General features: G+C 25.9%; 1 protein-coding gene across 1 annotated transcript; it reads left to right on the forward strand.

The window, feature by feature from the left end:
* Positions 1-411: 411 nt before the first annotated feature.
* LOC112596693 (mucin-2-like) lies at positions 412-4,141 on the forward strand. Its single transcript, XM_025342462.1, has 2 exons — positions 412-509; positions 2,843-4,141. Exons 1-2 carry the CDS (start codon positions 462-464, stop codon positions 4,046-4,048), a joined length of 1,254 nt encoding a protein of 417 aa, XP_025198247.1. The 5' UTR covers positions 412-461; the 3' UTR covers positions 4,049-4,141.
* The last annotated feature ends 7,300 nt before the right edge of the window (positions 4,142-11,441 follow it).

Genomic DNA, 11,441 nt, shown 5'->3' on the forward strand with positions numbered 1-11,441 from the left:
TATTATAGAGCGTGAATATTGTGTTTTCTTTTATGTACTTACGTATATATAACCAGGCAAACAATAATACTTACTTGCATGGTAATATACTGACGTGTGACAATGCTCTAAAAATCAAATTAATCGGCACGGCACACCAACATAATTATTAATAATATAAATGGATATTAACACTATGTAATAAAAACGGTTAAACGGCAGTATATACCTATATATACGTATATATATATATATAATTTCTCTGGTGAAATCAGTGGTCAGTGCCGTTTAGCACTATAAACGTGGTATCATCATACAGAATGTAACACGACAACAACATAATCTGGTAATACATAATCGTATCACTGATAATACTTGTATGACAAAATACAAAAGATATCCGTGCTCAGTTATCAAAACATCGGTGTAACCGATGTAGTACTTAAATCGTTGTACTACACTGTTCACCGTTAAACTTCACAATGACTCCATTCGGTATCATTCTAGTAACTGCTGTGTTCTCTTCCCAGGTACGTTAAAACGAAACTTTAATATTTCAATATACATATTATCTATATAGCTTAAGTGTTATTTTGATGTATAAGATTTATAGGTTAGGTAGGTTAACCTAACCGACATGTTTAGTGTTTTTGTTTAAAGGTGTAATTTTATAAGAATCAATTTTATAACTGTTAGTATAGGTATGTTTCTTAAAAAAAATATAATACTGCAAGTAATATAATAGGTATTACTTTACATTAATTTAAATATGTCTAAAATAAACTAGTAACTTCTAATTCAATATTCATCATAACTTCATAACTTCCGTATAATAAAATAAATAATAATATACCTAGTATATATTTAGATGTTATTAATTTATTATATATATATATTATACAACTAAATCATAGTTCAAAATCTAAACTTTTACATTTATAAAATTATATTACTTTTTTTTAAATGGTTCATAGAACAATTTAATAATACGATGTGAAATAAAATTAAAACTATATATGCACAAATAAATTACTAAAAAACAATTATTATACTAAATGTTTTTACTATAATTTCATTTTAAATAAAATTAAATGTTGAATTGTTTTTTTTTTTTTTTGGTTTATAAAGTTTAACGTAAGGAAGTATACAAATTTTCATATTGCCATCGAGTCGGTATAATACCATATTTGATAGATGGATTTAAGATAGAATTTGTTATGACAATTAACTCATCAGTGTAATGACCAATTTATTAGAGATTTATTTTAAATTAAAATTGACAATTTATAATATTAAACATAAAATTATTATTATACATTAAGAACTAATTAGATTTTGTAGCAAAAATAGGTGAGCCATGTGTACATTCAATGGTATAATTATTAATTAGGTAGGAACTTTTTCTAAGAGGATGGGAAGATATTATTATTTTAAATTGTTTAACATTATAACACCATAATAAATAGGATACTCGTGTATTTTGATTTATCTTAAATAATATAAAGAAAAATTTGTACCTATAACTCTTCATGGTAGAAGTATAATACGGTAAAATATGCACAATAAAAATTATATACGTAATATACTTTATACAAAAAATAAATATATTATCTAATAAATTATAAGCTTTACAGTAACAGCATACCTACACAAGTAAATTTATATTTTAAAATTACAACTATAAAATCTTTATAAATATTTATAAATTATTTATATCATAGTTTATTATTTATTAGCTGTAAGATTTTTTTGAATTCATTTAATTATGTGTTTTTACAACATATGTAATAAAAATTAAAAACAAATTTAATTTGTTTAACAAAAAGACAATTAAAAAAATTAAACTATAAATAAATAATTGTAATTAATAGTTAAAATCATATAACTAGACATTGGTATAAATAGGCGTAATATAATATAAACATTATAAATGTCGAAATACCTACTTCTGGTAGCTATATAATTTTCAATGATTTTATTTAATTGCATTAATTTTAATTGCTTTTATCAAATTACCAATATTAAATGTTATAAAACATAATATATTTAGAAAGAAGAATACAAAACAAGATTAGTAAAAAAAAAAAAATTCAACATTTATTTAATTTACTTATAGATACCTACGTTGTGCATAAATGTACTAGATAGGTATATTGTGCATATTTATTATTTAAAAATAATATATGCAATAAATTATGTACAAATTTAAACTCTAAAAACGTGATAAATATTTTAATTTTTATCCTTGTAAATTTAATATTGTAGATAATTAATTTACTTTTACTATGTATTAACCAATTATCATTAATTTTTAGATTTCTTCAGGCTAAATAATTTAAATATTTAAATCTAATTACTAATTTTTGAAAATGTTCAGTAATATGGCTACCTATAGGTTGCCTATTAATTAAAAAATATATATTTCTAGAAATTTATTAATATATAGGGTGTTTCATTAAGAACGCCGGATTTAATTTCGTTATTACTTTATTAATATTAATTTTTAAGAACAAAAAAATTATATGAGCATGAAGTATACACACTCTGATTTATGTATGGAATATAATATCTGGCATATGTCTACCTCTGCTTCGCTGACAAGCTTCAGTTCTGGCCACAAAAAAAAATATCCTTAAGTTCTTCAATGGTTCGCGGTTTATTTTCATAGACGTGAGCTTTAACGTAACCTAGCGTAGGGATAACCGATGATATTTACAAAAAAAAAACAGGTCAGCCAACTCGCAATTTAAATCCGGCGTTCTTAATGAAACACCCTATACAATAAATATTGTTGTGGTATCATATTTATTATTTTTATGTATAGCTATAATAAACATTTAATTAATTTGATTATTATTTGTAGATTATACAAACTATAACACAACCTAAAAAATATCGATGTGCTTCGTTCAGACCATTGCCTCAACCAAACTCAGAACCAATATCGTCCTTTATTTTAAGAGTGCCGCCATTATCGGTTACAAAATCACAGTCTAATACCACAAAATCTCCAGGATCAGCTTCAAAATCGTCGGTTTCAGTCAATAAATCACAGAATTCAGTTTCAAAATCACCGTCTTCAATTTTAGAACCGTCGTCTTCGGTCACTAAATCATCATCAACAGTTCAAAAAGTAACTAACTCATCACGTACAGCCAACAGATTTCCACCCGATTCATCTTTTAGTTTATTTAAGTTACCATTACAATTAATTTCGAGTTTATTGGTACCACTAATACCATCAACAATTAGACAAAACACGTCCACAATCATTTCACCACAATTTAATTTGCAGATGCCTTTAACAATCTCGACGTTTCATGACCCCAAATATATACCCTCAAATGTGCCTGTTGTGTGTAAAAATTTACCTAAATCTTGTAACTCTCCACCTAATGACACAAATAATTCAAATTACATTTTTTGTAATTCTCTACTAGGGAGTTCACATAAATCTATTGTTTATAATTGGATTTGCAACTCTTTGCTAAACAAGATTCAAAATGTAAATTGTACTGTTCCACCAATTGAATGTGACCCTCCTGAAGAACCTAATTCTTCCACGACGGTTAATCCTACGGTTACACCTATAACGACTGACTCTACTGTTACACCAACTGCTGGTACTACACCAACAGATATTACTACACCAACAGATAAAACTACACCGAAAGATAAGACTACACCAACAGTTATTGATACTACTACACCAACAGTTATTGATACTACTACACCAACAGTTATTGATACTACTACACCAACATCTACACCACAATATCCTATACCACCATGTACATCAAATACGTGCCATAGACCTTGTATACCACTAGTCCATATTCCAAAACCAAAACCAAAACCTTGTAGTTTACCAGTTACTCATTTGCATTCGCATATACCATTAAAGCATTATCCACCACTACATCATGCATCTTGTTCGCCATCTTACGCTTATTTTAATTCTTTGTTCGATTCTACAACTTACAAACCTGATGAAAACCTTGATTCAAATCTACAAAAGGACATCCTTTTAAAAATATTAAAAAGTTTGATTTCTAATTCTAATTTATAATCGCCGTCTACAAGTAAGTAATTTTTTTTTAAATTAACACTTTATTTGAATCTTAAATAGCATGATACGCACATCATATTATAAATGTTGGTCTGATATAAAAAATTATAGAATAGATTTATTTTAAATATTTATAACTATGAATATTATGATTAATATTAATTATTGTGATTTTATTATAATATTGACTTACAAATTGCAAGAAGTAATTTTAAAATCATATACTTATCTAATAACTTAATGGTGTTCACAAATAAAAGTTATGTAATGTTTTCCATACTAATTATTAATATTATTATAGTGATAAGCTTAGCATTTAAGATGTACGTAGATATTGTATATATTAATTTGTTTGCTTACAATTATCTTTTAGATATTTAAAACAAAAATGAACAATTATTATACTAATCTAAAATTATTTTTATTTAAAAAATCTTTTACATTTATATTTATAATGATAAAGTAAGTAGTTTTCCAATTGAATTATTATTAGGTAAGAACTATTTTATAACGATTATAAATATTAGTAATATTAATATATACCTAATCAAATGTATGGTCAGTATATTTGTATACAATATAGGTAGGTAAACTTTTTGTGGTTTTTTTTAATATATGTATGTATGTATATATATATATATATATTAATATAACTATTTACTAAATGAACTATATTATAATTCTATGTTATACCTTCCAATAAGAAATTCACGACGTGTGTAATAAAGCACCAGTACAGATTAGAACTGGTGTACTATTACAGGCAGTTAGCGCCAGTATAATGTCATATATCTATATGATAACGCTTTATCAGTATTGGCATTCCAGGACTGGCTATGTGTAGACTGTCAATACTAACCAAATATTGATAGCTATATGGTATATGTATAGGTACGCACTACGATTGCAATTTGAGGCAACATTGAACATTTCAGCCGAATGACTTTTAAATTTATTCGAATGTTTATAACTGCATTAAGGATTATTAATATTATTATAAAAAAAATTCAAGTTCTTGTAAATCATGCAACATATTTTGAATTGCGCCCACCAGGATAACAACTAACGTAAACACTTTTTTTCTGTCTTAAAAACTACACTCAATGGTTATGTAAAATTAATGTCAAAAATATGTATATAATTTATACGAATTAATAAAAATCATATTAAATTATGAAGTCAGATAAAGGTTTACATTTCACTTTTATTATTATAATTTTTCAGTTATTTGTAATTATTATTATTTTAATTCTATATACAATTTTGACTACACGAACTATTAAACTTCCAAGAATGATAATGATATAGTTAAAATTTGTTTCATTCTTTAATCTACCTAACCTATTTTTCTCACTGACATTGCCTAAAATTTGAAATTAAGTTTTTAATAAATTAGAAAATCATTTAAATCAATGAAATAGTCCAGTAAATAATAATAGATTAATAATCATACGTTAACTACATAATATATCTACGCGATTTGCTCAATTTTAATTCAATATTTTTTAAATATGATCAAAAAAATAGCTATTTTGATAATTTAAAAAACTGAAGTGCTTGAAATATGTTTCTTTTAAACTTTATAGAACTGAACCTTGAAAATAGAATTTAAAACTTTTATTATTCAATTATATATTTTTTTTACTAATTAGTAATTACCATAAAAAAACTGTATTTAAATATATTAATTTGTCATTGAAATATCTATGTATAAATGAACTGGACTTCTAGTTATAATTTTATTATTGTATAATAAAGACATAATGTTATACTTATTTTAATAAATTCTATCAGGTATATGTAGAAACACCTATAATAAGTATCTGTATATATTCGTTTTATTTAACGATGAATAATTATCCATCAATATTAACTAGACTATAAAATTGGTATATTAAATAACTAATATTATTATTTAGAGTAGCTAAATAACTTAGGTTTATATACTATAGATAAAAACCTAAATATAATCTACATGGTTTATAACATAAAATCTGCAATATTTACCTACGCAGTAATTATAACGATTATGACTACTCACGAAATTAGTTTCCTTATTGATACATATAAAAAATAATAACAGCTGATTAATTAGTTATTTGCTATTTAATAGGTTATAGGTTCTGCCTAAATTTCAAAATATTTTTATCAATTTAAAAATCGGCTGAGGGTGAGTTGCGGCCCGACTTGTCGTTTCCGGTGTTGATGACCGGTGAATTGCGGCCCGGTAATATTTTAGGTATAGGTTAGTTGCGGCCTGAATTATTATCATTACCTAAATTATATAAAAACAATGAAATTCCTTACAACAATCTTTAATGTTTATAATTGATAATGTTTTACTAAAGCTTAAAATAATTAACAATTTAACGCAAATTACTATTCTAAAAAAATGTACATTTTAATATTATATTTATTTAAGATTGTATTATTATCAATTATCGTTATATTATATTATTAATAATATTTTAAATTTAAATGAATATATTAGTTGTATACATTTATACTTAAACTAAACTTAAAAATTTGCTATCTTTTGTTAGATTTTATGAAACAGAACTAAAATAACTACGACAACACGTGCATGTCAGCACAGTGATTATTGGTAGCCTATTAGTATATTATTGTATTAAATTATATTAATTATAATATTTGTCATGATATTTATGTTGAGATCTAACAATTATACACCCACCCGGACTTGGCTACTAACTCATATATTTCAGACATGAAGCAATTGCTTCAAATAATCTTACATCCCACTGCCACATATATATGTAATATATATATATTATATATTGTATGGCCGCAATTCGTACGTACCTCTCATAAATCCGGGCCGCAATTCGTACGTTATTTTGGGACTGGGCCGCAACTCACCAACACCGGAAAAATCATATATTGAAACAAAATATTTACTATGTACCTATATACCTATCGAAAAATGAAATTACCAAACGATATAAATATAATATAACGTGCAAGAGTTGATATAGTTTTTTTGTAATACATGTTATGTATGTATAATATATACCTACGTATATCTATATATAAATGTAATTAGTGTTATTATATTCTACTATAATTAATAGAAGTTTATATATTTTTTATATTTTAAACATATTTATTAACATGGCAAAAGTCGATATTTTGTCAATATATGATTATAAGGCCGCACGTCCATTATCAATTATCAATGGTGCTGAGGTTCTTGTGCGATTAATATCCATAGTAAATATAAGACCAGGATCTCCAGCGCCATTGCCGTGTACGAGACTTTGTATCCGCAAAACTCTGTTCATCGGCATGCTTGTTCCGTTCACGGGTCCGTCACCTGCTGCTTCCAGGATCATTATGTCTAAACTTGTCAGATTTTCATCCATTTTATTTTAGAACATTTAAGAGTTATAAAAATAAAAAAGTATACTGTTTTTTTAAGTTTTTACAATTACATACAAATACTCAGCTGTTACCATAGATTTGATTTTATACAAATTATATGTGTATTTATATTTACAAAATGTGTTTGTTCTATCATGTATTATTAAATTATTCATGTATAGGTATCATCATAAAAGTTAAAAAATTTAAAATAATTTATGTATTCATATTAATATATGGTTACTTATAATTAGTTAAATAAGGTAATGCATATATAAATAGTTGTAGAATATTTAACAGATTAATGCGGAAATGAAAATGAATCATTATTTATTTACTTTTAAAATATTTCTATTATATAAATAATTTTTGAGTTATACCAGTCTATATGTATTTAAAATATGAATGTTGGTATAATTTTGTTAATATGATAGAATTTATATATAATAATATTTATATGAATTTTCATTGCAAACTAATTAAGTTCATATTAATACATAATATGTGAGAACAGCGCCTACCTAGCTATATATAATATTATACTATATAGACGTGTGGTCCGTTCTCCACAAAATAAAATAAATATAATAAATACTTCAAAAACTTACCGAAAAATGTATTATCCAACATGAGTATATAATTTAATAGTTTATACATTCCAAATAATAAAGAACTATAGTTCTTATATATGTAGAATGTTTTTTTTATTTTTAAATGTATAGACTACAGAATAATATAAGGTAAGTATGTGGCGCAAATTATATATTAAACGTAATCTGAAGATAATTACAAGAAATTTTAATTTTAAAATAAAAATTGAAAAATTATAATCATAAAAAACTTTAAAATATAGTTTGTCTTATTATAATCTTATATGAGTAACATATACATTTGTATATTCATAGTCTATTCATAGATAAGCTATTGAATTAAGAAATAGTTTTATACGTTTGTTAGATTACAATTATCAAATCCATTAAAATATTTTTTTAACTAAATGTTATATGTTTTTATACCAACTAAAAAACTGAAAAATCCACGAAGAGCAATAAACCCTACCAAAAATATCCTAAAAAAATATCTTACTCAAAAAACACTTTTATTTTTATTTGGATTTTCTCAAATAAGTCAAAAAAAAAAAAATTGTATTATAGTTATATTTATAATAAATAAAATGTATAATATTTAGAACCATTTGTGATGTGAATTGTGTGGGGATGGCTGAGAAAATGAATACCTATAAAGGCTTTAAACGTGTCTTAATCCAGCTATAAATGAGTATAATATAAATTTATTGTATATATAACCATATATATATATATATAGGCACTGGTTTTCACAAATATATTTATTTTTAAATATATCCAGATTAGTAGCTATAGCATTCTATACTGTAGCGAGCCTCTATATTGTTTTGCAACACTGCAGTAATTCGTATTTATGCAAATCATCTGGATTTGTTGTCAGAGCTTTGAATCAAACTATATATAACTATTAACTATAATAAAATTATCTAACTAATTATGATAGTTTTATGCAATGGTATATAAAGTGTGATAATTACAATTATATACAATAAATATACCTACTATTAGTATTATTATAATATACTTATTAAATTAACAAATATAGACTTTTGATTTTTGTTTTGAAAATATAAATTATATAGATATTTTTATAATTTTCTGGTAGTAGGTATATATCTACATTTACAATAGTACATTACCCAATTTATGTCACCAACTATACGAGTATTATTATGATAAATAGACCAATTACTATATATTTTAAACTGAATTAGACCGATATTAGGTATATTAACTAAATATGGTATATACATGAGCTGTTTATTTGAACATTTAACATTTTTCCCGTGATTCTATATTCTTTACAATTATCTGCTAAGTATATAAATCATTTATGTAATCCCAAAAAAAATGAAAATTTAAGAGACTTAAGATATACCTTAATAGAATCCGAACTATATATAGCCATGTGAGATTTGCAAACCTATTTGTGTAGTATATACTAAAAAATCTGGAGAAGCTACCTCAGTTATGTTTTAAATCCAATCAGTAATTTCAGTATGCAGATATAATATCAATATACATCATGCCGCGTGCCGCTGCTCCAGCTAAACGATTCCCTGTATAATGAAAAACTGCTGTATATTGCCTAATTAGAACATAATTAAGTATAATTTAGTAACTAGAAAAATTTGCGTCCATCTAAAAAACCATTAATTAGATACATACAAGATCTTAATAATATGCAATTATATTGGACGGTTATTGTAATACGATGCGCTCGTCTTACTTTTTTACATGAAAAAAACGCATCATGTTTACGTCCCATGAAATATATGTGTTGTTCTTTTAACAATTGTCCAATACATTATTATTTATAAATACAAATAGATACATGGTAAAATAAACATTTGTGTTTTCCTTAAATTAATAAAGTAAAGACACAATCTTTGAATCGATATCGATCTATATATAAGCTATAATTTAACAATTGTGTATTTAATATATAAAGTATACGCCATGTATAAACAGGCATATTATGTAGTTATTTTATGTACTAATTCATAATATAAAATTATTTTCAACAAATTCAACGATTTACTTTAGTTGTCAGACTTCAGCCTGTAAAATTGGGAATAAGGTAAGTTGTTAAAAGAACCAACATCTACCTATATATATTTTATGGAGTGCAGTCGTATTGCTACGTTATTGGACAACTCTGCAGTAATTAGCCAATTATGATATTATAATAAACCATCACTACTTCTAATATACATAAATTATCATACTATAATGATATTTACTAATAAACTACTTTACTACTTAAGTAGTAAACTTAAGTAGTACTTTTAACTACTTACTATTTGATATGCCCTTAAAATATTTTTATTTTTGAATGTTACATAATACATTGTATACTTATTAAATTGTTATAGGTATAATGCTTAGATATAATATGGTATATATTCGTTTATGTTAATTAAAGGATAAATTATATAATGTTCACGCTATCTCCTTCCCTTTTCAGTGGTTAAAATTGAATAAATGATTCACCCACTAGTTACTTATACGTATGATACGCATGAACATAAAAATAAATTATTTAAAGTAATGATTAAATCAGATCACCTAATATTTTTTTACAAATATGAAATAATAGTAAGCTGCTATGACCTAAATTGAAATTATTTAAATTATTATGTATATGGTCCATGATGGTGGGTATACTGACTATTGATCGTGCTTGAACCTATCAAGTATCGACTATCGTTTATCGGTCAAGAAGTACACAGAATAATAATTAGAATGAAGTAAATATTTAAAATTTTTATCACATAAAATTCTCATTTATTGTTTATTCATACATCCGGAACAGATCGCAATCGAGACTTTAACGAGTTAAAATTATATTATACTAGATTTAGGTATATACATGTATTTACCTATGTTTATTAAAAACGGACTAAATTAAAACTTCAGAATCGTTTAATTGCAAAAGTGTGGTTTATTTAATTTCTATTTATCGGAAACCGCGTGTAGATCGCCATACGGCTAGGCCAAAACGAAAATGTCCGGTCGAACGTTTGTAACGCCATCAGTTTCGCGGTGGCCTATACGACGTAGGTAGGTACTTAAAAAGGACTCGTAAAACGTTTTAAATCTATAAATAATGTGTGCGTGTACGCAGAATGGACGCAGAGGGGCGGCGATGGCAGTTTTAAAATAGGACCGCGTCTCGGTGACTTTGACGCGTGGGGGCCGTCGCGCGGAGCAGTGAAAAAAAAAAAAAAATAAAAATCGATATAGACGCACATGCGACCGTGTGCGATAATTCACGAGCCGCGGCGGGTAATTCTACGCGGGGGCCGAAATCCCAACGGCTGTCACGGCCGCCGCCGCCGCTTCACACCCCTCCGATTGTCTGCGCAACGTGACGTCACCGGGCCAATGCTGACTGTGCGGCGGGGCGGGGCGCCGGCCTGCCG

The sequence above is a fragment of the Melanaphis sacchari genome, unplaced genomic scaffold, assembly GCF_002803265.2.
Source record: "Melanaphis sacchari strain LSU unplaced genomic scaffold, SCAv2.0 Contig33_pilon_pilon, whole genome shotgun sequence".
In the NCBI taxonomy this organism is placed as follows: domain Eukaryota; kingdom Metazoa; phylum Arthropoda; class Insecta; order Hemiptera; family Aphididae; genus Melanaphis; species Melanaphis sacchari.

What these genes read in the sequence shown, in the direction of transcription:
- LOC112596693 (XM_025342462.1), top strand. Translation starts at nt 462, where the DNA reads ATGACTCCATTCGGTATCATTCTAGTAACTGCTGTGTTCTCTTCCCAG. An exon ending in CTGCTGTGTTCTCTTCCCAG is followed by an intron (nt 510 to 2,842) that starts GTACGTTAAAAC and finishes TATTATTTGTAG; the next exon opens with ATTATACAAACTATAACACA.